The sequence below is a fragment of the Lathyrus oleraceus genome, chromosome 5 (assembly GCF_024323335.1).
Source record: "Lathyrus oleraceus cultivar Zhongwan6 chromosome 5, CAAS_Psat_ZW6_1.0, whole genome shotgun sequence".
NCBI lineage: Eukaryota > Viridiplantae > Streptophyta > Magnoliopsida > Fabales > Fabaceae > Lathyrus > Lathyrus oleraceus.
Genome location: NC_066583.1, coordinates 319,001,744 through 319,027,561, shown reverse-complemented (window position 1 = coordinate 319,027,561; position 25,818 = coordinate 319,001,744). Strand labels below are relative to the sequence as shown.

Here is a 25,818-nt window from a genome sequence, read left to right as displayed (position 1 = left end):
AAGTACACCAACATGACGGTATTAACCAACTATGCCCTTCAAGACTTTCCCGACAAGTTGAAGAAGGCAGATCTGATAATGTGCCCAGATAATACCCCCAAGGAGGTCTACCACTTTGTCAAGTTCTGCAAAAGAACAATGGCCAAACTCATCACCGACATTGAGGCTCTCCGCAAGTCTCAATGGGTCACTTTTAGGGTGGATATCTAGTTTGTTTATTTGCTTCCATTACTTGTATTTTACAACTTCTATGTATTGCTGTTTATTTTCCCTTCAAAGGATGAATGAAAGTTGTGATTTTTCTCTATTGTGTTTTCCTTTTTTCATGATTGTGAACGTGAATCGTCAAGTAGTTTTTGCAATGAATAAACATGAATAACTAAAAAGAGCTTTGCTTTAACACAAAAAAAAATCATGCATCATATGCATATTTCGAAACACAAAAACATAAAAAACTCATCCATCCACCCCTTTTTTCCTTCCAGAACCACTCTCCAAAGCTGACTTTTCGGTACGATACACGAGGACGTCGACAAGCTGTCATGGAGCAACTTCAAGAGAATCAAGTTGTCCTTCAGGAAGAAGTATCCCAAATGCGGCAGTTGATGGAGACTATTCAAGCAGTCGCAAGAGGGCAAGAGGTTATGGCAAAAATGCAAGAAGAAATGAACCAACGTGCCAGTACTACCAATCCTCCTACCCCTCCAACGGTCGAGATTCTGACTCCACTTCCTCAAGTTGATCCTCCAATTAAAATTAATGCACCCAACGGTGTTCCAAACGACAATCCTCGTCCTCATATTTTTGAGACAGACGACCAACTCGATGCATTCTTCAACCCAAGGGATGCTTCTCAGGATGACGCCTTTGGTTCGGTAACCAACAAGGTCGAGAGGAAGGTAAAGGCTATCGAGGAAAAGCTCAAAGCAATGGGGAGCACTGACATTTTGGGCCTTGATACGGCAGAGATGTGCTTAGTACCTGGGGTCATCATTCCGGCCAAGTTCAAAGTTCCAGACTTTGAAAAATATAAGGGAAATAGCGATCCTAAAACGCACATTAGGGCATACTGCCGAAAGATGGCTGCCTATTCCAGCGATGATCAACTTTTAATGCATTTTTTCCAAGATTTCCTCAGTGGGGCATCTTTGGATTGGTACATGCAACTCGAAGGCAACCATATTCACACCTGGAGGGAAATGGCCGAGGCATTCCTCAAGCACTATCAGTACAACACTAATATGGCACCTAATCGCACGCAGTTACAAAATCTGACTCAGAGGTCTGAGGAGTCCTTCAAAGACTATGCCCAGCGGTGGAGGGAATTAGCTGCTAGGGTACAACCCCCATTGCTAGAAAGAGAACTGGTAGACATGTTTATGGGAAACCTGCAAGGTCCATACCTTGATAGAATGGTAGGGAGCACCTCTTCGAGCTTTTCCGACCTGGTCTTAGCCGATGAAAGGATAGAAAATATGATCAAGATGGGAAAGATCCAGAACTCTGCCAGTGCTTCTAGTGCATCGAAGAAACCTTTTGTTCCCTACGGTAAAAAACGAGAAGGCGAGACCAATGCTGCCTCCATCATTCGAACAAGAAATCCCACTTATCCACAAGTAGCTGCCATAGCTCCCGTCCAACCGAGTCAACAACAACCATTTGCAATTCCTGTTCAAACTCAACAACAACAGCGGTATCAACGACAACCGCAACGTCAACAACCACAATATCAACAATAACAAAGGATGTGAAGGCCCGAGAGAAGTTTGACCCAGTTCACATGCCTTATAGCCACATTCTACCATATTTATTGAGGGGATCACTTGTACAACTAAGGGAGTTAGGACCCCCACCAGCGGTTCTTCCTCCCGGTTAGACGCAAATGCCCGCTGTGAATTTCATTATGGCGCTCCTGGGCATTCGATCGAGAATTGTAAAGCATTAAAGTACAAGGTTCAAGATTTTATTGACTCTAAGGCAATCAAGTTTGCCCCCAAGGGGCCGAATGTAAATAATAACCCAATGCCCCCTCACAATAATGCATCAGTGAACATGATGGAAGCTGACAATGGAAGGAGATTGATGTCCTGTGTGGACGAGTTAAAAACACCGTTCATCGAGATCAAGAACGCTTTAATGAAGAATAATACATTTCCCATCTGCGGTAATGACTATGAACATTGTCTGATTAACCCGCAACAATGTAGAACATTGAAGTTTGTCATACAACAATTAATGAACCAAGGGATCTTGGTGGTAGACTGCCCGTCTACAAAGGAAGATGTGTCTACCCTCGAGATACCATACGAAGAAGTCCCTCCTCTGCAAATTCCATATGACTTCTCTCAGTTAACTCCGGCGACAAATCCTGTTACTCCGATCGTAATAACAGTTCCCGCACCATTCCCATATGTTGACACCAAGACAGTCCCATGGATGTATGACACCTCAGTCTACATTCATGGTCAGAAGGTACCAAAAGAACCGTTAAAGTCTAGTGACCCAATGATCAATATCACCGGCACTAGCGGAGTCACGAGAAGTGGAAGGATATTTGCGCCGACACCCACTCCAATTGGAACTATCAATCCTTCAACTTTAGACAAAGAAAAAAAATTGATGGCGCTCAGCAAAGACAAGACCTCACACCTTCCAATGAAGTAGACGAGTTCTTACGCATTATCAAGAAGAGCGATTATCGAGTAGTTGATCAGCTTAACCAGACACCCTCAAAAATCTCAATGTTGTGTTTATTAATGTGCTCGGAGGCCCATAAGGATGCTTTGGTAAAATTTCTGAGGACAGCTCACGTGCCGCAAGAGTTATCTGTTTGTCAGTTTGAAGGAGTAGTTAACAATATCGCTACTAGCTTAAGCTTGGGTTTCAGTGATGAAGAGCTTCCCGCCGAGGGGAGGAATCATAACAAGGCTCTCCATATTTCTATGGAGTGTGTGGACACAGTCCTATCAAGAGTTTTGGTAGACACTGGGTCTTCCCTCAATGTGATGCCTAAGAGCTCCTTTGCTAAATTAACTGTTGAAGGACTCGTAATGAAGCCGAGTGAGCTTATAGTAAGAGCATTTGATGGGACTAGAAGGACTGTAATCGGTGAGGTGAATTTGCCTATGAAGATTGGTCCCCATATTTTCCTCATCACTTTCTTTGTAATGGATATCTACCCAGCCTACAGTTGTATGCTTGGGAGGCCTTGGATCCACTCAGCTGGTGCAGTCACTTCAACGCTCCACCAAAAATTGAAATTCTTAGCTGATGATAAGCTAGTTATTGTCGAGGGTGAGGAGGACATTATGGTAAGTCACCTCCCATCCTTCCGATACGTTGAAGGAGAAGGGGAAATAAGGGAAGTCACATTCCAATCATTTGAAGTTATCAATGTTGAAATGGTTTGCCCAGCAAGGGATGAATCAAAAGATGCCGAATCGCCCATGGCATCTCTTAAAGACGCCCTGACAATCATAAAGGATGGACACCCCCAAGGATGGGGAAGATTGCTTGAACTTACTTCCAACAAGAACCGCATCGGTTTTGGATACAACTCCCAGAATTTGAAGAAGCCCGCGCCGATAGCTACAAGGGGATCAGTGCTCCCGCTATCTGAAAACTTCTCAAGTGTTGGTTACCTGGATGACAACCGTATTTGTGCCATGGAAGAAGAAGAAGAAGATGATGATGGGTTGATCTTCATAAATACTTATGGAAATGGTTCCACCAAATGGACCGAGTTTGAAATACCTAAAGTGACCTTGATTGAAATGTAATTCCCAATGTTGTTTTCCTTCCTTTTTTATCAAAAGAACCCATGTCAAGCCCAAGGCATGGGGGAATCATTTGTAGGGCCTCATCAAATTTCCTTATTAATCATTAATGAAAAAGCGTTCATGTTCGCAATCAATTTTGAGATCCTTGCCTTTCATTTATATATTTCACTTCTTTTTTTTCATGGCATTGTTTTTTTTTAAATTCTTTTCAAATCATCCTTTCTTTCATACCAATAAAAGCATGGACCTTAAATCATGCAGATCATCCTTGACAACCACCAATGACAATTCTGCTACAGCCTCATACGACTTTGACAACCCGATTAATCAAGTTGATGAAGAGTGTGAGGAAGAGGCCGAACTCCTAAAAGAATTAGCAAGGCTGCTCAAGCAGGAGGCAAAAGTCATCCAGCCGCACGAAGAATCAGTGGAAGTGATTAACCTTGGGACAGATGAGGAAGCGAAAGAAGTCTGAGTCGGCTCCGCTCTACAAGACGAGGTGAAGACAAAATTGATTGAGCTCTTGAAGGAATACAAAGATGTGTTTGCATGGTCATACCAAGATATGCCCGGCCTCGATACTGACATTATGGTCCATCATCTACCCCTTAAAGAAGAATTCCCTCTAGAAAAACAAAAACTACGAAGGACCCGTCCCGGCATGGCTATGAAAATCAAGGAGGAGGTACAAAAGCAACTCAACGCCGGCTTCCTAGCGGTCTCCAATTATCCTCAATGGATAGCTAACATTGTGCATGTACCTAAGAAGGATGGCAAAGTAAGAATGTGCATATATTATAGAAATCTAAATAGAGCAAGTCCCAAAGATGACTTTCCACTGCCACACATTGACGTGCTAGTAGATAATACCGCTCAGTTCTCTGTTTTCTCTTTTATGGATGGCTTCTCCGGTTATAACCAGATCTGCATGGCTCAAGAAGATATGGAGAAAACCACTTTCATAACACCATGGGGCACCTTTTGCTACAAGGTGATGCCTTTTGGATTGAAGAACGTCGGCGCCACATACCAACGAGCCATGGTCACTCTCTTTCACGATATGATCCATAAAGAGATTGAGGTCTACATCAACGACATGATAGCCAGGTCTCAAACCGAAGAAGAACACCTTGTCAATCTAGAAAAGATGTTTGAGAGGCCGAGGAAGTTCAAATTGAGGCCTAATCACAAAAATGCATATTTGGGGTAAGATCCGGTAAATTGTTGGGTTTTATCGTTAGTCAACGTGGCATCGAAGTAGATCCCGAGAAAGTAAAGGCCATACAAGCTATGCCTGCACCCAAAACCGAGAAAGAAGTCCGAGAATTCCTAGGTAGATTGAACTACATTGCTAGGTTCATATCTCACCTCACTGCCACTTGTGATCCAATCTTCAAACTTCTTCGAAAGGATCAAGCCATCATTTGGAACGATAACTGCCAAGACGCATTTGAGAAAATAAAGGAATATTTGCAAGAGCCTCCTGTGTTGATGCCTCCTATACCTGGTAGGCCATTAATTATGTATCTCACCGTTCTCGAAGGATCAATGGGTTGTGTCCTCGGCCAACATGACGAGACTAGTAGAAAAGAGCATGCAATATATTATTTGAGCAAGAAGTTCACTGATTGTGAGAGTAGGTATTCGATGCTTGAAAAGACTTGTTGCGCACTAGTATGGGCTGCCAAACGTTTAAGAAAATACATGCTCACTCATACGACATTGTTGATCTCTAAAATGGATCCTGTCAAATACATCTTTGAGAAGCCGGCTCTAACCGGTAGAATAGCCCGATGGAAAATGGCTTTAACCGAGTACGATATCCAACATGTCACTCAAAAGGCCATCAAAAGGAGTGTATTGTCTGATTATCTTGCACAATAACCCTTGGAGGACTATTAGTCTATGCGTTTCGAATTCCCGGACGAGGATATCATGTTGATTAGGGATTGCAACATCCTCGGTCCCAAGGAAGGACCCGAGCCTGGATCCCGATGGACCATGGTTTTTGATGGAGCTTCTAATGCTCATGGAAATGGCGTTGGGGCAGTAATCACTTCTCCAACTAATTTCCACCTCCCCTTCACCGCCCGATTATGTTTTGAATGTACAAACAATATGGCCGAATACGAGGCTAGTATCTTTGGTATTGAGGCTGCTATCGATCTTAGAATCAAGATCCTGGAAGTCTATGGGGACTCAGCCTTGGTAATCAGCCAAGTCAAAGGAGATTGGGATACTATAGATCATAAGCTCATTCCTTACAAAGAGCATGTCTTGAAACTAGTCCCCTACTTCGATGAAATTACATTCCACCACATCCCTCGGGAAGAGAATCAGTTAGTTGACGCTTTGGCAACTTTGGCATCCATGTTTAAAGTTAAATGGAAGAATGAAGCGTCGTCCTTTCACCTGAACTACTTGGACGAACCTGCTTACTATCTGGCAGTAGAAGACGAAGTTGACGGTCATCCTTGGTTCCATGACATCATGAAATTCTTAGGGAACCAAGAGTGTCCTGCGGACGCGTCTATCACCGACAAGAAGTATCTTCGAAAATTGTCATCCAAATTCTTCTTAAGTGGAGGGGTATTATACAAGAGAAATTATGATTCTGTTTTGCTTAGATGTGTGAACAAGCAAGAAGCAAACCAAATTATAATGGAAATTCATGAAGGATCCTTTGGGACGCATGCCAGTGGGAGCACTATGGTGAAGAAAATTTTAAGGGCTGGATATTACTGGATGACTATGGAGATTGACTGTCATCGCCACGACCAAACCTGCCAGAAGTGCCAGATCTATGCTAATAAGATCCATGTGTCGCCAACGCCTCTCAATGTCCTAACATCACCTTGGCCTTTCTCCATGTGGGGCATTGACGTGATCAGACGCATAGAGCCAACTGACTCGAACAAACACCGCTTCATCCTTGTAGCCATTGACTATTTCACAAAATGGGTAGAAGCAGCCTCGTACGCCAACGTTACCAGACAAGTGGTAACTTGGTTCCTCAAGAAAGAAATCATCTGCCCTTTGTAATACCCCAAAATTTACCCTTCATTTTCTTGGAGCATAAGATTATGTTTCATATTTCATTAGCATCATACTAGGTCATACTCATTGCATACTGCATTAGTGACTTGGGAATCAGTTTTTGATTGATCACTCCTTGACAGAAGGAGTCCACGCAAAGCAAGATTGAGAATTGGACTTCATTCTCTAGATATACAAGTCTCAAGGGTCTCAGGGGGCTCCAAGTATCTTATTATGGTCCTCAGTTCATCAGTGGAGGATTCAGAGCTCTCAGAGTGTGCATCTGGATTTAATCAGAAATTAGGGTTTCACGGCTACCTGCAATAGGAAATGTTTGGTTGGAAGTAAAGGGGTTCATCCATGTCATGATTAGAGAGGCATCTTGGCCTAGGAAGACTCACAATTATCTTAGAAAGATCCATTGGCAAGCAGTGCAATCAGTTCCCGATCAATTTTGCCCTAAATTAGGGTTTGGTATAAAATCAGTTTATTTCTGATTCTTTGGGTGAAATTCTTTTCCATGTCCCTCCATATGTCCACAAGGGTCTACATACAAAAATCAGCTCTTTATTTGAGCCGGGAGTGCTTCAATTGATTATTGGAATTGGAATCCTGACATTTTGAGAGTGGAATCTCAAAAACCATACCTAGGATATCCTACATGTGAAATTTGATCAAGGTTGGATCATGGATTCATCATTTAATCAGGAATTGGAAAAGTTACTCAATTTGGAAATGGTTGACTTTCCATTTAGGGCAAGTTTTCATGATTGTTGCACTCACTTTAAGCCCATTTTCCATCAAGATAAAAGCTCCATTTGAAAATTTCTCCAACATGAAAGTTGTTCCTCTTGTTCCAAGATTTCTAGAGATATAAAGTTTTCTCCATTTGGATCAAAATTGAGAAAGTTATGCTTGGTCAAAGTGAGACATTTTTTTAGGACACTTAGAAAAATTTCTAAGTCCAAAGATCTTCAAAGTTTGTCAAGACTTCTTGGCCAATTTTCTTGCACTTCAAGGCACCATTTGGTTGAGTAGCATGCCATGTGGAGCGAAGCGTGGAAGAGTGATTGGAGGAGAATGGTTTGACTGGAGCCACGCGTGCGTTGAATGCTGACTGAGCGTGTGACTGGGATTAATGAAACACCGTGTTTCATCAGTTTAAATGTGGAGCGTTGATCTCATAAGCGCGCCAGATCCTGTGGCCTGTGATTTTTCTGTTTTAATTCAAATAAATCATTTCCCTCCATTTTCTATTTTTTTTTCAATTGATTTGGTCTTTTTTTTAATTCATAAAAAATCCAAAAAATGTCCAAATGAGTCCCAATTTTTTTTCATAGTTTTGTATTGGTGTCTACTTTTTTATGGTATTGCACTAAATAATTGTTGATGTCTGGATTTTTATGTGGGAATTTTTGAATCAATGTGGTGCCAAATTGACCTAGTGCATTCAATGTATTGTGAAATCCTCAATTTTGAACATTTGGATCCACTTTTTTGCATACATCACATTCATACATGACATGAATTATTGGTCACTGGTTTGGATTTTTTCTCACAGGTTATCATCATTTTTGACACATAGAGAAAAATGTGACAATTTGTGTCACATTTTTGACATTAAGTTGGTGCATTTTTGTTCACATAGCATTTGCATCATTCTAGACTTGATCTTTTGCATGTTGAACATTCATGGCATAAGGAACTTATACAAAAAATCCCAAAGTCATTGCATGCATTTCTGATTTGACATGAATTTTCTAAATTGGAAGTTCATTTTGTGCATATGTTTGGTCATTACATTACATAGGCCAGTTGAGGCACTTGATTATTGATTTGATGCTGGTCCTTTTGAGGACATTGGAGGGAGTGTTTGAATGTGTGATGTGCAAAAGGAAGGGTCCTGGATTGGTCATTTGGTTAGGTTTTGAGTCTTGTACATAAACTAACTTTGTTTTGTTGTTTCAGGTGGATACTCATCATTGATGATTGGGTTTGTTCTCACCTTGTGAGATACAAAATGCATTGAGTTCTGACCTATTTTTGTTTTGTAGGGTTTTAATTGATGTGGTGAGCTTATGAGCTTGTTTGAGTGTTAGGGCACTTATGCATTGAATTGTGTAACTGTTAGAGGGTTTCACTACTTGTCTTCTGGTTTTACAATTGAAATACTAACTGTTTAGTCTTTGTACAAGTACCTTAGTTGCTTACTTGCTTTAGCTCTTGCTTGAGCATTGGATTGTGGTTGATACACCACTCAGGTAGTTAGCTTCTTACCTCATGTAGTCTGAAGTCCTATCACCTTTTTGGCAGGCATTTTGCTGGCAAGTCCTCCTTCAGAGGCTCTGTTTGTGTTTGTTTAAAATTGTGCCCAAAGACCTCCAAGAAGAGGCATGTGTTATTTGACAAAACCTCCAAGAGAAGAGGCAATTGACGGATAAAAGGGATTAGTAGTCAATCCCCCGTTATTCAGTGTGTCGTTCTTTATGCTCGCACTACGTGCTGATGCTTCAGAACATGTGCCCCAGATCTTTTGTCCAGAGTCTGTCAAGTGGAAAAGGATCCCACTTTCTGGATCCCCACGCTTTCTGTGTCATAAGCTCACCCTGACCAGGGTTAAGAGCTATGAGGTCCCATCCTCATTACCATTTTGATCTGCTCACCCTGACGTTCAATGTCAGTGGTTAAGAGCCCATTTGATTACCCTTACAGTTTGGCTTGTTTGTCGAGGTTGATATGACCCCTCTTGACTAAAGCCCACCCATTGTTTGAGACTCTTGTATGGATATAGTGTGTGATGCTTGTTCACTTGTGTTGGTGTGTTTATTGGCTTTCCTCTTCTCATCTCCTTTTCTGTAGGAGTAGTACGATTGACTTCTGAGGAAGTTGAACGTATGGAGAGTTTGGACTTGAGTTGACTCGCTTCTAGAGTGAGTTAAGTTCTTGTTAGAGACCTCAACTTAGGGATATTGATTGCATGACAACTATTAGGCTCGAGTATTAGTCTCCCTATTAGTTTGTTGTTTCCCCGGTCTCTGGTTAGGAGAGTGTTTTACCCCTGATCAGGGGAACTACATCGCCCTGATTCTCATACCAGATGAGATACGTAGGCAGGAGGTTGAGAGCAATCTCTTCGGGCAGCCTTTTCTTTGTTTTGTGTGTGCACCCTTTTCTTTGTTTTTGCTTGTGTTCACCCTTATTTCCTAATGGTGTTTACCGCTTCAGGTCTTTGTTCCTGGCATTTGTTTTCTTTGGTGTGAGTACCCGTTTGTTCAGCGTGTGTGTGTTGTATGTTCATACCTTGGAGGGATTTCTCCTGTTATTGCTTGGGGTTCATATTGGGGTTCATCTCGGGGTTCATTTGTGACGATTGTCATTCATTTGGGGTTCATCTTCGGGGTTCATTTGTGACAATTGTTATTCATTTGGGGTTCATCTTCGGGGTTCATTTGTGACGATTGTTAGTCAGATTGGGGGTTCATCTTCGGGGTTCATTTGTGATGATTGTTATCGCTTGGGGTTCATCTTCGGGGTTTATTTGTGGTGGTTGTTATTCACTTGGGGTTCATCTCGAGGTTCATTTTTGACGTTTGTTATTGTTGGGAGTCGGGTGTAAGTCCATGTATTGGCATTCTGTTTCCTGTTGGTTATTATTGGGAGTCGGGTGTAAGTCCATGTATTGGCATTCTGTTTCCTGTTTGTTATTGTTAGGAGTCGGGTGTAAGTCCATGTATTGGCATTCTGTTTCCTTTTGGGTGTTCTTTCGACGTCTCAGCGTCCCTTTTTGGTGTCTTGTTTCAGCGTGCGTTAGCCGAGCTACGAGTGCTCTGATTCTTCTCTGGATAGAGAAGATACGTAGGCATAAGATGCGATGTCTTAGCGAGCATGTCTCCTTTTCCCGAACTACGTTGACTCTGATGTTTGTTTCTGACAAACTACGTAGGCCCAGGATGCGACATCCTGCCGAGTCCGCTTCCTCCGTTTTCTTTCTCTTCCCCACCTGTTTATTGTTCCAGTTTGTGCAATTTCTTTGAGCAGTTTAGCAACAACTCTTTCCTTTCCTTTGAGCTATCTTTTGAGCATGGATCCCGTCGAGTACGGCGGACGTGAGGGGTGCTAACACCTTTCCCTTGCGTAACCGACTCCCGTACCTTGTAATCTCTGGTCGTAAGACCGTTCCTTTCCCTTTCTTAGGTTAGTCATGCGCTCCTTTTCCGTCATAGGATGAATAGCGTCGGTGGCGGCTCTGTTTTTTCCCCGCCGGTTGTTTTTCGCGTTGCGACAGCTGGCGACTCTGCTGGGGACTGAAGTTGACCTCTTGTTGGTCCATCTTCCCTAAGCGAGTCAATCCTAGCGCTCTCTAGCGTAGTTTTTAGGGTAGTTTGGGTTGCTTTTACTACTTTATTTATGGCATGTGTGATTATTATACTGTGATTGTATATTTGCATATATGTTTGCATGCATCATGTTATCACTGTGTTGGATTCTGGACAGGTGTGGTTCCTCTGATTTAGGGGTGGGTGTTCTGAGTGGGGCTAAAACCCAAGCCCGAGTATACACCTAGGATTAGCGTGGTCTCATGTTTCCTCACATGTTGGATCAACATGTTGTTGCGACATGACATACCACAGTCGGACGGGGTTCTTTTGAGAGAGCTCTTCCTTGTGGAGTTTCCATTATGGTTGGGTTATCTCTTTTGAGTTGTTGACTTCGGTGACCGTTCTTTCCCGGATCTTAGGTTTAGATGATCTTATGAGAGCTGCACGGCACACCCGAAAGGGCAAACCCGTTGAGTATCTTGTCCGATTGTCAAGACCGATTATCCGCCTTAGGATGACCTTATTAGAATTCACCTGTGAGGGGAGGGGTTTGGTTCTTACAGGTACAAGGTTCTGTTGGTGACTATTTGATGGTGACTTTGGTTCGGTTCGTGATCAAGGTTCTATTTATAAGTTGGATTTATGGATATTTATTTCTGACACGCCGGAGTTCTGTCCGTGGTTTTTATTGGCAGGTTCCATTTATTTCGGATTCCCCGGGTTAGAGGTGGGGTTACTTGTTTAGATGATCTTGTTGTTGTCCGTTCAGTGATTTGTCTATGATGATGGTGATGTATTCTCCGGTTCCGTTTATTTCGGAACCCCTGAGTTGGATTTGTGGTTACTTAGTCCCTTGGATGGTTGTGATCAGTTCTGAGACCGGAATCCAGTACAGTTGGTGTTCAGATGTCTTGGAGGATGGCACTATGAATTGCATTCATGCATCTGCATCATTCCCATTTTGCATTTAGATGCATCTAATTAATGTTTATCCATATGCAGGGTACATTCTTGATTGATATTCTGGTTGAGAGACATCCTTGTTCTAGATATGAAAGCACAACTTTCTGTTCTGTACGGCAAAGCCAGATGATTTATGTCAGAATGTTACTGTCGAATTATTATCCGTCTCAATGAAGCCAGGATCGAAGAACAGAATGTTCCTCATACGGATAGACATTGCATTCATGCATGAATCATAATAACTTGTCTTCTATTTTGCAGGTGTCGATTTCTAACGTGTTTGATTGACTCAGGAATCATTGCTCGCGCACGCAGAATCATCCCTTTGCACATAGCTCGTCCGCACAGATACTTTACCAGACGCAACAAACCCAGACTGATGGATCCACCTAACGCTGACATTCTCGAGCTGAAAGAGAAGATGAGTGAGTTGATCAACGCCATGCAAGGGTTCGCCTTGGGGCAGCAAGCAATTGCCGAGAAGGTGGAGAGGCTTGAGCTGGCTTTGATTGCCAATAATGGCAATAATCAAGAGGGTAACTCCAACAATGATCCTGGTGGTTCTAAGGGTGGTGTCGATCCCAGAAAGAAGGCAACTAATGGTGGTGGTCTTGGTTTTGCTGCAGGCAGTGGTCCGGGTCATGTTGGCAACATTCTGAAGGAAACTCAGTTTTCTCCTTTCTTTGGGGTTGTGGAGGATAAAGAAGAAGATCAATTCTCTATGTTGAATGAGCAGTTCGGTCAGTATGGTGTTCAACCGCTGAACAAAGAGATTCAGGTACTAGCGGAAAAGATTAGGGCTCTGGAAAGCCATACCATTCCTAGGGCTATTAACATGACAAATATGGGGCTGGTTGAGGGGATTGTGATCCCACATAAGTTCAAGGTGCCCACGTTTGATAAGTACAATGGAAGTTCTTGCCCGGAAACTCATCTTCAGGCCTTTGTTCAAAAGATATCTTCCTACACCATGGATCAGAAGCTCTGGATGTACTTTTTCCAGGATAGCTTATCTGGCGGGTCTCTCGAGTGGTATACCAAGCTGAGATCGTCAGATATAAAGAGCTGGCAGGATTTGGGGGATGCTTTCTTCAAGAAATATCAATTTAATGCTAACATGGCACCAAGCCGTACCCAGTTGCAGGGTATGTCTCAAAAGCCGAACGAGGGGTTTAAAGAGTATGCACAAAGGTGGAGAGAGTTGGCTGCCAGGGTTCAACCCCCATTAGTGGATCGAGAGATGTAAGATTTGTTCATGGGTACTCTTCAGGGGACTTTTGCTGAGAGGATGGTGGGATGTCCAGTTACTGGTTTTGCAGATATAGTAGTGGCTGGTGAGAGGATTGAAAGTTGGTTGAAAATGGGGAAAATACAGGGAAATGCTTCGTCGTCTGGATTGAAGAAGCCCTTCGGAAACGGTCAGCATAAGAAAGAGGGTGACTCAAGTGCTGTGTATGCCCAAAGAGAACACGGTAAGAATCATTACTACCAGCATACTGCTGCAGTAACGATTCCTGCTGATAATCAACCCGCACAACAGCAACAGCAGCCATTTCAGCAGAGAACACAAAAGGCTGGGTATCAAGTTAGGGGAAGGATGGCGGATCGCCAGTTTGATAGGCCACCCATGACATATGCCCTTCTGTTGAAAAAGTTGAAGAATCTCGGGTTGGTACAATTGAGGACGTTAGCTCCGTTTAGACCAGATCAGAGGCCTGCCAGTTATGATGAGAATGTCAAGTGCGAGTTCCATTCTGGTGCTCCCGGGCACAATATTGAGGGTTGTAAAGCCTTTAAGCATGTTGTCCAAGACTTGGTGGATTCTAAGGCTATCAATTTTGCACCATCGCCGAATGTTAATGCTAATCCCATGTCGACGCATGGTCAGATGGGGGTGAATGTAATTTCTGAGGATAAAAGTAAAGTCGGGGTGACGGATGTGGATCAGTTGAGGACCCCAATGTCTGTGGGTGAAGAGACTGACAGTGACTGCGAGCTGGACTCGTGGATAAAACCGTGCGTACCAGGAATGGAGATCCAGAACTGGAAATCCGAAAAGATCATCACTGTCACTCTGCGTGAAGAGTAATATTTCTGTTTGTTAATTAAGTTTGCATGAAAGCCATACGTTTTGCCTAAAACGTAATGGTCCATTATAAGGGCCACCTCACATGTTTCATTTTGCATTATTTGCATCATTAATAAACAGATGTTTTTCGCATTAAAAGCGGTGTTCTCTGTTTTTCATTTATTTTTGCAGTTTAAAAAATATAATAAAAATGGCAATGTTTATTTTCATTTTTTCATCCTTTTAATTTGTCTCGTTCCGGCTCTAAAGCAACGCATGAATCAACATTCATACAGATGCGATTATTCTCCGGATCTCATTGATGACAATCCTGTTACACCCCTATATGACTTCAACAACCCGATCTATCATGCCGAAGAAGAAGGCGAAGAAGATTGTGAACTGCCGAAAGAGTTAGCCAGGTTGTTGAAACAAGAGGAGAAGGTGATTCAACCGCACGAGGAGCAAGTTGAGATTGTTAATCTGGGTACCGAGGAGGTCAGAAAGGAAGTAAAAATTGGGGCCGCTTTGGAGACGAATGTCAAGAGCAGAATGGTGGCATTGTTTAAAGAGTATGTTGATATTTTTGCCTGGTCTTATCAAGATATGCCAGGGTTGGATACCAATATTGTTGTACACAAGTTGCCATTGAGAGAAGATTGTCCTCTAGTAAAGCAGAAGTTGCGCAGAACTCGACCCGAGATGGCCATGAAAATCAAAGAGGAAGTACAAAAACAGTTGGATCCTGGTTTCCTAGCTGTCACTAATTATTCGCCTTGGGTCACGAACATTGTGCCGGTACCGAAGAAGGATGGAAAGGTGAGGATGTGTGTGGACTACCGGGATTTGAATAGAGCTAGCCCGAAAGATGATTTCTCGTTACCTCACATCGATGTGTTGGTAGATAATACAACTCAATTCTCGGTGTTTTCCTTCATGGATGGCTTTTCTGGCTATAATCAAATTAAAATGTCGCCAGATGATATGGAGAAAACAACGTTCATCACGCCATAGGGCACTTTTTTTTATAAGGTGATGCCATTCGGTCTCAAGAACGCTGGTGCCACGTATCAAAGAGCTACGGTGACCTTGTTTCATGATATGATTCATCATGAGATCGAATGATATGTTGATGACATGATAGAAAAGTCGCAAACAGAAGAAGGGCATTTGGTAGACTTGGCCAAGTTGTTTGACCGGTTGAGACAATTCAAATTGAGGTTGAATCCGAATAAGTGCACTTTTGGAGTGCAGTCCGGCAAGTTGCTAGGGTTTATTGTAAGTGAAAGGGGAATCGAGGTTGATCCTGCTAAAGTAAAAGCGATACAAGAAATGCCTGAACCGAGAACAAAAAAAGAGGTTTGTTGTTTCTTAGGTAGGTTGAACTACATTTCACGGTTCATATCTCATCTAACAGCCACGTGTGAACCCATATTCAAGTTGTTAAGAAAAGATCAAACGGTCGGGTGGAATGATGATTGCCAAGCGGCATTTGAAAAAATAAAAGAATATTTGCAGGAGCCTCCGATTCTGATGCCTCCTGTGGAGGGGCGACCGTTAATCCTGTACTTGACAGTCCTTGAGGGGTCTATGGGGTGTGTATTGGGGCAGCATGACGAGTCTGGTCGAAAAGAGCATGCAATTTACTACCTTAGCAAAAAGTTTACCGACTGTGAAACAAGATATTCACTGCTCGAGAAAACTTGTTGCGCTTTGGCATGGGCTGCTCGCCGACTGAGACAGTATATGCTGGTTCATACCACTTTGTTGATTTCCAAGGTGGATCCGATCAAGTATATATTTGAGAAGCCAGCATTGACCGGACGGGTTGCAAGATGGAAAATGATTTTGACTGAATACGATATCCAGTACACTTCTCAAAAAGCAATAAAGGGGAGTGTATTGTCTGATTACCTCGCCCAGCAACCCATTGACGATTATCAACCGATGAAATTTGAGTTCCCTGATGAGGACATCATGTTTCTCAAATCGAAAGATTGTGAGGAACCTATCCCGGAGGAGGGGCCTGACCCTGAGTCCGAATGGATTCTGATGTTTGATGGGGCCGTTAACGTGAATGGTAGCGGAGTTGGTGCTGTTTTGGTTACGCTGAAGGGATCCCATATTCCTTTTGCTGCCCGGCTAACATTTGAATGCACCAACAATGTGGCTGAATATGAAGCTTGTATCTTGGGTGTCGAAGAGGCGATTGATTTGCGAATCAAGAACCTTGTTATTTATGGAGATTCAGCTTTGGTTGTGAACCAGGTTAACGGGAAATGGTATACGCATCAATCCCACTTAATTCCATACCGGGATTATACGAGGAGATTGTTGACGTTCTTCACCAAGGTGGAATTACACCATGTGTCGAGGGAAGAAAATCCTTTAGCAGATGCCTTGGCTACTCTGGCCGCTTTGATTAAAGTGCAGTGGTGGAATCAAGTTCCTAATGTTAAGGTGGGATGGCTGGATAGACCGACTTATGTGTTTGTTGTCGAAACAGTGCTTGATGATGAAATGCCGTGGTATTATGACATCAAGCGGTATCTGGAGACCCAAGAGTATCCCGAGGGAGCGTCTAAGAAGGACCAAAAGACTATGAGGAGGTTGGCCATGGCGTTCTATCTGAATAAAGATGGGGTTTTGTACAAGAGGAATTTTGATTGGGTTTTGCTCAGATGTGTCGATGACAAAGAAGCAAGCCAATTGATGAAAGAGGTGCACGAGGGATCGTTTGGTACCCACGCCAGCGGAAATGCGATGGTGAAAAGGTTGCTAAGGGCTGGATATTACTGGATGACAATGGAGGCTCAGTGTTTCAACTTCGTATGGAAATGTCATAACTGCCAGATTTATGCTGACAAGGTACACGTGCCTCCAAATCCGCTGAGTTTAATGTCGTCTCTGTGGCCGTTTGCTATGTGGGGCATTGATATGATAGGAAAGATCGAGCCTACGGCTTCGAATGGGCACCGGTTCCTATTAGTGGCTATTGATTACTTCACCAAGTGGGTGGAAGCGGCGTCTTATGCAAACGTGACGAAACAGGTCGTGGCCAGGTTCCTGAAGAGAGACATCATTTGCAGATATGGGGTTCCCGAAAGAATCATCACTGATAATGGTTCTAATCTCAACAACAAGATGATGGTAGAACTGTGCTGGGAGTTCAAGATCGAGCATCACAATTCTTCTCCTTATCGTCCAAAGATGAATGGGGCGGTCGAGGCGGCTAATAAGAATATTAAGAAGATTGTGCAAAAAATGGTCGTGACCTATAAGGATTGGCACGAGATGTTGCCGTTTGCATTGCAAGGGTATCGAACCTCAGTGCGTACATCTACTAGGGCAACGCCTTTCTCGCTTGTGTATGGGATGGAAGTTGTGCTACCAGTTGAGGTCCAGATTCCATCATTGAGAGTATTGATGGATGTGAAATTGGAAGAGGCTGAATGGGTAAGGACTCGGTATGAAGAGTTGGGCCTGATTGAGGAAAAGAGGTTGGCGGCCATTTGTCATGGGAAGTTGTACCAACAGCGAGTGAAGCGTGCTTTTGACCGATAGGTGCGACCTCGTGTGTACCAGGTGGGAGATATGGTGTTGAAAAGGATCCTTCCTCCTCAGAACGATCGTCGGGGCAAGTGGACACCCAATTATGAAGGTCCATTCGTGGTCAAGAAGGTTTTCTCTGGCGGAGCCTTGTTGTTGACGACCATGGATGGTGAGGATTTTCCATCCCCTGTGAATGCGGACGCAGTTAAAAAATACTTCGTATAAGAGACCCGCTGGACGGAAAGAATAAAATAGTCCATGCAAAAATGGGCATCCCGGCGAACCAAACAAATGAAAATGAAAAAGGTTCGGGCAAAAATTAGGGATAAAAAGAAAAAACTGTACACCCGGCAGGTCGAAAACCCCACAAGGGCGACCTGAGCAAAAAGGGGTATCCCGGTGGACTGAAAACCCGAAAGGGAGGTCCAGGCAAAAGAGGGAGTGAAACGAACAACTGCGTCTAGCATGATCGTTTGAACTTTGGATATGACACATGGATAATCTGAAAGCGGAGATCGGTCGGAAGCGTTTTGTTTCGGAAGGCAGAAAGCGCGGAGAATCTTGAGGACATATGGGTTGTAACCAGGTTGGAACTTGATGAGATCACGGGTTCACATTGCCATTAGGATAGATTTTCCTTTTGTGCGCAATTACCTCTTTTCAGGGATTGCTTCCTGTGTACTGCTCAGTTACGAGCCATCTTTTTCAATCAATAAAATGCATATTCAGTCAAATAATTTTGTTTTTGTTTTCATTACCGCTTTGATTGCAAAAACATCCGTTTATTTTGATAAGAATCTTTGCATTTTGGGATGTAGGGGTCTCTTCCAATGCATGTATAGAGGATTGAAACTTGAAATCTTATTCGGAAGGTAGAGTGACCTGGGTGTTGAAATTTTGGCGCGCCTGGGGCACGTTTTATCTAACGATCTCTTTTGCAGGTGCTGTTGGTTATTTTCACTCACTTGCAGGTGGTGGTGCGAAGCGTTTCTTTTTGACAAAAGATTCCTTTGAGGTCCAATCAGGGATGAGGGATTGAAGAATGATGTAGAGACGGCGAAAGAATTATGAAGATCCTAGAGGGTTAATCAAGAAGACTCTTCAAAGTCTGAGAACTGGAGAGTTGGCGAATATAAGGAGGTTGATTTTCTTGAAGTAGGGAGAAGTCGAGAGTACAAGGTGATGAATTGGAAAAGACCGGATGAGTCTGGGAGCTCTCAAAAGTGGAAAATTGACACTGTGGTTAGATGGTGAATACCAGTGTTCGACGAGTCGACGGGTGTTCCATGTCGAATATTTTGTATCTCCCCAGCGGGTTCGAGGTCGGTGTTTCCTCAGCAGCCAGGCCTGAAAGTTGTTGTTCCCCGGGCAGGGGTGTGCTTTGGTAGTTTTTCCCCAGTAAACTCGCCAAGCAGATCGAGTTCTGTAGAGGTCACCCCCCGTGAGGGTTACTCTTTCCTCGGCATCAGTGATATCCCAAGCAGGGTCGGAGATTGGAGCGATATCGAGTTTCTCAACAGAGTTGCTCGTGTCGTCCCTTGAGGGGGATACTTTTTATGCATTCATCATTTAGAGAAGCATAGCATATTGCATAACTAATTGCGTAGCATTTCCATGGTTATGGAGCATTACGCTGTAAAACTCATGCATCGGCATTGCAAGCATAAGCTAGCCTCGAGCCGTGGTTACCGTTTGAGGGTTGGTTTAGCTGGTTGGTGAAGATGTTACTCTGAGGAGCTTGGCATCGTGATTTTGAATCAATAGTATTCCCCAGTAGCGCGATATTGGAGGAAGAGATTCCGTCGTGCGGAGATGGAAATGAAGATTGGAGAACGTTACGCGATCAGCGCGGAAGTTGGGGTCCACCAGGAGAAAAGGAAGTGCTAGGCATTTTCTAGAGAACGGGGTTCAACTGGAGATGGAGATTGGAATTAAAGATTGTATCCGGGATGAGGTCCTCAGGATTGTCTTCTGATCATGTGTCACCTTAGACTTTGGCGAGGCCAACAGAAGTCGTTATAGGTGTCTTCAAGGGAAGAAATGCACATGTTACCTTCCTTTTGGGAAGGTGTACCCTCTGGTATGTCGCCATCAGAGTGGTGGTTGGTGTTATTTCCGACGTTACCAACGGAATTAGCACAGGAGAATGGAGAACGGGGTTCAAATGGAGAAAAGGAGACACAAGGTGTCTTCTGGAGAATGGGGTTCACAACGACGATCGAGAGTTATCGTCAGGCGACTGGGGTTCAAATGGAGAACGGGGTTCATTGTTTGGCAGCAAGAGTGACATGAAGTTGTCGGGGTTCAAATGCGGTGATCAGGGATCATCCGCGTGAAAGAAAAATATTTGTGTAGGGGTCCAAGAAAAAAAAGGTCAAAGAAGTTTTGGGGTTCAAGAAAAGCAAAAAAAAATAATAATAATAATTCCCAGCGGAGCGCAAATTGTTCGTTTGTTCTTGGTATTCAATCACTCTTCACCCTGATCATCTGAAAGCTGAGGCTGTTCATATTGACAGGTTCACAATGGATTGAATAGGGGCAGCTGTAACACCTCAAAATTTGCCCTCCTCTTCTTAAGACTAGCTTGGGGCATTTCATTTCATGTTTTAGGGCATTAGGCATTGCATTTTGCATCTCATATGAAATGGAGAAGGTCACCCTCCAAAGTCTTTTCAAAAGATGGGGAAGTTAGGTGATTCAAGCTTGAGGGTCTCTATGAATTAATCATCAGCCATCTGAGGGTATGGGTTCCAATTAGGGTTTCTTGATTCTTCAAAGGTCTTGAGCATCATCTTATCTACAAGGATATATCACCATCATCATGGTTCTATCATCATCAAGGGTTTCAGAGTTCATCCTCAAGTTCCTCTGGATTAGGGTTGTGACCTCTGGTCAACCCTAATCAATGCAATTCTTCCAACTGGGGTTTCTCAAAGAGATGAGGTATTATCTTGGGCTGAGGAGCATATGATTATTATAAGGAGCTTGCATGAGCTAGGGTTTCATGTTGAAGCAATTTCACCAAGTGGTAGAGGTTCAAGTTGATCAAGACATTTCAAGGTCATCTGAGGACCAAAAGTCAACTATGCAGTCAATTGAGGGCTATGAGGTGGGGAAATGAGTTGAGACACCTCAATCATGTTCAAATGGGGTCTATTCATCATTATAAACATCCATCTTGAAGATTCAAAGGTCATGGCAAAAGTTACCAAAAATGGAAGATGACATATAATTCAAAGTTTCCAAATTTAGCAAGTTTTTGGTCCACTTTCAACTTGGATTTTCAATGTCAAAGAAGTTTCAAATGGACTTTTAGTGAACATGAAAGTTGTATATCCTTGTCTCCCATTTCTAAAAAGTCCTAATTCATGTCCATGAGATGTATGGTTGAGGAGTTATAGTCATTTGATCACCAAGTATGCATGGAAATTCAAAATGGCATAACTTTTGATATAATGCTTCAAATTGGTTCATTCTTTTTGCAAAGTTCTTCTCATGTTCAAGGAATCTCAAAAGGACATCATTTGACTCAATTGTGAAAGAGGAATCATGGTCAAAAGTCACATTATTTCACATTTGTTCTAAGGATGGTATCATGTTGCAAATCAAAATTCACAAAGAATTAAGGCAAGGCTTCACTTCAGCATTCTTCGTGGACCATATTGGAGTAAAATTGAGCCCTTGCCATGCATGAGAGAGACGTGTATATTCATTGTTTCACACATGTTCAAAATAGAGCAAATCTTCACCATTCATTCTTGGCTTAAGATACAAGCAAAGTGATCTTAAAATCCTAGCCCTTGGTTGTTCATGAGTGAATTAAAGCCCTAGCATGGGAGATGCACACGTGCATTATGGCCATGGGAGGTTAATTTTCATTTTTTGCAATTGGTTTAATAACTTACTAATCATGTTTAGTGAAGGGATAAAATGATTATCAGTGTGATTAGCAAGGAGTATAAATAGGGAAACCCTAATTATAACTGCCATAACTACCTTTTCAGATCTAGAATTCAAGAGTCTCTCCAAAATTTTCTCTCAATCGAATTTGATTTTTCTCCACACAAGCCTCAAATATTATTACATATTCTTGATCCTCATGCTTCACTGATCAAGAATCATCCATTGTTTGGTGCCATACCTCAAGAGTTCGAGCAGTCCAAGCACATTCTCAAGTTGATTGGATTTGGAAATTGAAGCATATTCAAGTGGTTTCAGCCATTGCTTTTTGCACAAAGCTTCAAAGGAAGTTCAAGGAGGTTGATCTGGAGCAGTAGAGCTTGAGAGATCGCGGTTTCAGAGGTCTTCAATTTCAGGTGACTCGAATTTCACTTTCTCCTTTTGTTGTTTTTAGGTTATAGGATGGTAGATCGTGTTGTGTAGATCACAAATATATGTTTAGAATTGAGATTAAGTGAGAATTGAGGATGTTATGATGACTGAAAGTTTAGATCTAGAAACTTATTCCCTTCGAATTGCAAAATCTAGAAAGAATTAGGAGAATCTAGTGTGATATTTGGAACCAGCGTGGAAAACTGAGTGGAATGGTACCGGTTTGAGGAATTTTTGGAAACATTTATGGTGGCGCCGTCGTGGGAGCCACCGTGTGTTCATCGGGGAAGACGACCGGAGTGGAGCTCCGGCGTCTGTGTGTTATTAGGGTTTGGCTGAGTAGGATGCCATGTGGAGCGAAGCGTGGAAGAGTGATTGGAGGAGAATGGTTTGACTGGAGCCACGCGTGCGTTGAACGCTGACTGAGCGTGTGACTGGGATTAATGAAACGCTGTGTTTCATCAGCTTAAATGTGGAGCGTTGATCTCATAAGCGCGCCAGATCCTGTGGCCTGTGACTTTTCTGTTTTAATTAAAATAAATCATTTCCCTCCATTTTCTATTTTTTTTTCAAGAGAATTGGTCATTTTGTTTAATTCATAAAAAATCCAAAAAATGTCCAAATGAGTCCCAATTTTTTTTCATAGTTTTGTATTGGTGTCTACTTTTTTATGGTATTGCATTCAATAATTGTTGATGTCTGGATTTTTATGTGGGAATTTTTGAATCAATGTGGTGCCAAATTGATCTAGTGCATTCAATGTATTGTGAAATCCTCAATTTTGAACATTTTGATCCACTTTTTTGCATACATGACATGAATTACTGGTCACTGGTTTGGATTTTTTCTCAAATGTTATCATCATTTTTGACACATAGAGAAAAATGTGACAATTTGTGTCACATTTTTGACATTGAATTGGTGCATTTTTGTTCACATAGCATTTGGATCATTCTGGACTTGATCTTTTGCATGTTGAACATTCATGGCATAAGGAACTTAAACAAAAAATCCCAAAGTCATTGCATGCATTTCTGATTTGATATGAAATTTCTAAATTGGAAGTTCATTTTGTGCATATTTTTGGTCATTACATTACATAAGCCAGTTGAGGCACTTGATTATTGATTTGATGTTGGTCCTTTTGAGGACATTGGAGGGAGTGTTTGAATGTGTGATGTGCAAAAGGATGGGTCCTGGATTGGTCATTTGGTTAGGTTTTGAGTCTTATACATAAACTAACTTTGTTTTGTTGTTTCAGGTGGATACTCATCATTGATGATTGGGTTTGTTCTCACCTTGTGAGATACAAAATGCATTGAGTTCTGACCTATTTTTGTTTTGTAGGGTTTTAATTGATGTGGTGAGCTCATGAGCTTGTTTGAGTGTTAGGGCACTTATGCATTGAATTGTGTAACTGTTAGAGGGTTTCACTGCTTGTCTTCTGGTTTTACAACTGAAATACTAACTGTTTATTCTTTGTACAGGTACCTTAGTTGCTTACTTGCTTTAGATCTTGCTTGAGCATTGGATTGTGGTTGATACACCACTCAGGTAGTTAGCTTCTTACCTCATGTAGTCTGAAGTCCTGTCACCTTTTTGGCAGGCATTTTGCTAGCAAGTCCTCCTTCAGAGGCTCTGTTTGTGTTTGTTTAAAATTGTGCCGAAAGACCTCCAAGAAGAGGCATGTGTTCTTTTTCACTTGTGTTGGTGTGTTTATTGGCTTTCCTCTTCTCATCTCCTTTTCTGTAGGAGTAGTACGATTGACTTCTGAGGAAGTTGAACGTATGGAGAGTTTGGACTTGAGTTGACTCGCTTCCAGAGTGAGTTAAGTTCTTATTAGAGACCTCAACTTGGGGATATTGATTGCATGACAACTATTAGGCTCGAGTATTAGTCTCCCTATTAGTTTGTTGTTTCCCCGGTCTCTGGTTAGGAGAGTGTTTTACCCCTGATCAGGGGAACTACGTCGCCCTGATTCTCATACCAGATGAGATACGTAGGTAGGAGGTTGAGAGAAATCTCTCCGGGCACCCTTTTCTTTGTTTTGTGTGTGCACCCTTTTCTTTGTTTTGTGTGTGCACCATTTTCTTTGTTTTTGCGTGTGTTCACCCTTATTTCCTACTGGTGTTTACCGCTTTAAGTCTTTGTTCCTTGCATTTGTTTTCTTTGGTGTGAGTACCCGTTTGTTCAGCGTGTGTGTGTTGTTTGTTCATACCTTGGAGGGATTTCTCCTGTTATTGCTTAGGGTTCATATTGGGGTTCATCTCGGGGTTCATTTGTGATGATTGTCATTCATTTGGGGTTCATCTTCGGGGTTCATTTGTGACGATTGTTATTCATTTGGGGTTCATCTTCGGGGTTCATTTATGACGATTGTTAGTCAAATTGGGGGTTCATCTTCGGGGTACATTTGTGATGATTGTTATCGCTTGGGGTTCATCTTCGGGGTTCATTTGTGGTGGTTGTTATTCACTTGGGGTTCATCTCGGGGTTCATTTTTGACGTTTGTTATTGTTGGGAGTTGGGTGTAAGTCCATGTATTGGCATTCTGTTTCCTGTTGATTATTATTGGGAGTCAGGTGTAAGTCCATGTATTGACATTTTGTTTCCTGTTTGTTATTGTTAGGAGTCGGGTGTAAGTCCATGTATTGGCATTCTATTTCCTTTTGGGTGTTCTTTCGACGTCTCAGCGTCCCTTTTTGGTGTCTTGTTTCAGCGTTCGTTAGCCGAGCTACGAGTGCTCTGATTCTTCTCTGGATAGAGAAGATACGTAGGCATAAGATGCGATGTCTTAGCGAGCATGTCTCCTTTTCCCGAACTACGTTGACTCTGATGTTTGTTTCTGACAAACTACATAGGCCCAGGATGCGACATCCTGCGGAGTCCACTTCCTCCGTTTTCTTTCTCTTCTCCACCTATTTATTCTTCTAGTTTGTGCAATTTCTTTGAGCAGTTTAGCAGTAACCCTTTCCTTTCCTTTGAGCTATATTTTGAGCGTGGATCCCGTCGAGTACGGCGGACGTGAGGGGTGCTAACACCTTCCCCTTGCGTAACCGACTCCCGTACCTTGTAATCTCTGGTCGTAAGACCGTTCCTTTCCCTTTCTTAGGTTAGTCCTGCGCTCCCTTTCCGTCATAGGATGAATAGCGTTGGTGGCGGCTCTGTTTTTTCCCCGCCGGTTGTTTTTTGCGTTGCGACAGCTGGCGACTCTGCTGGGGACTGAAGTTCACCTCTTGCTTTTCCATCTTCCCTAAGCGAGTGAATCCTAGCGCTCTCTAGCATAGTTTTTAGGGTAGTTTGGGTTGCTTTTACTGCTTTATTTGTGGCATGTGTGATTATTATACTGTGATTGTATATTTGCATATATGTTTGCATGTGCAAGCTTACTTCCGCAAGATGGTTGCATATTCTGATGATGAGAAGATGCTCATGTACTTCTTCCAGGACAGTCTAGCTGGGGTATCCTTGGAATGGTATATGAGGCTAGACAGAGCCCATATTCGCTGCTGGAGGGACTTGGCTGAGGCCTTTGTAAAGCAATATCAGTACAACTCGGATATGGCACCTGACAGAACTCAACTCCAGAATCTGTCTCTCAAGGGCAATGAGTGCTTCAGAGAATATGCTCAACGCTGGAATGAGACAGCTTCCCGTGTTCAGCCTCCGATGTTGGAAAAGGAGATGGCCAACATGTTCATGAACACTCTGCCTGGATCTTACTTGGAGCGTCTGGTAGGTTGCAACGCCTCCAATTTTGCTGATGTAG

At 42.7% G+C, this 25,818-nt stretch overlaps 1 protein-coding gene across 1 annotated transcript; it reads left to right on the top strand.

The window, feature by feature from the left end:
* The first annotated feature begins 542 nt into the window (after window positions 1–542).
* On the top strand, window positions 543–1,739 carry LOC127080412 (uncharacterized). Its single transcript, XM_051020733.1, has one exon. It carries the CDS (start codon window positions 543–545, stop codon window positions 1,737–1,739), a length of 1,197 nt encoding a protein of 398 aa, XP_050876690.1.
* Window positions 1,740–25,818: the final 24,079 nt, after the last annotated feature.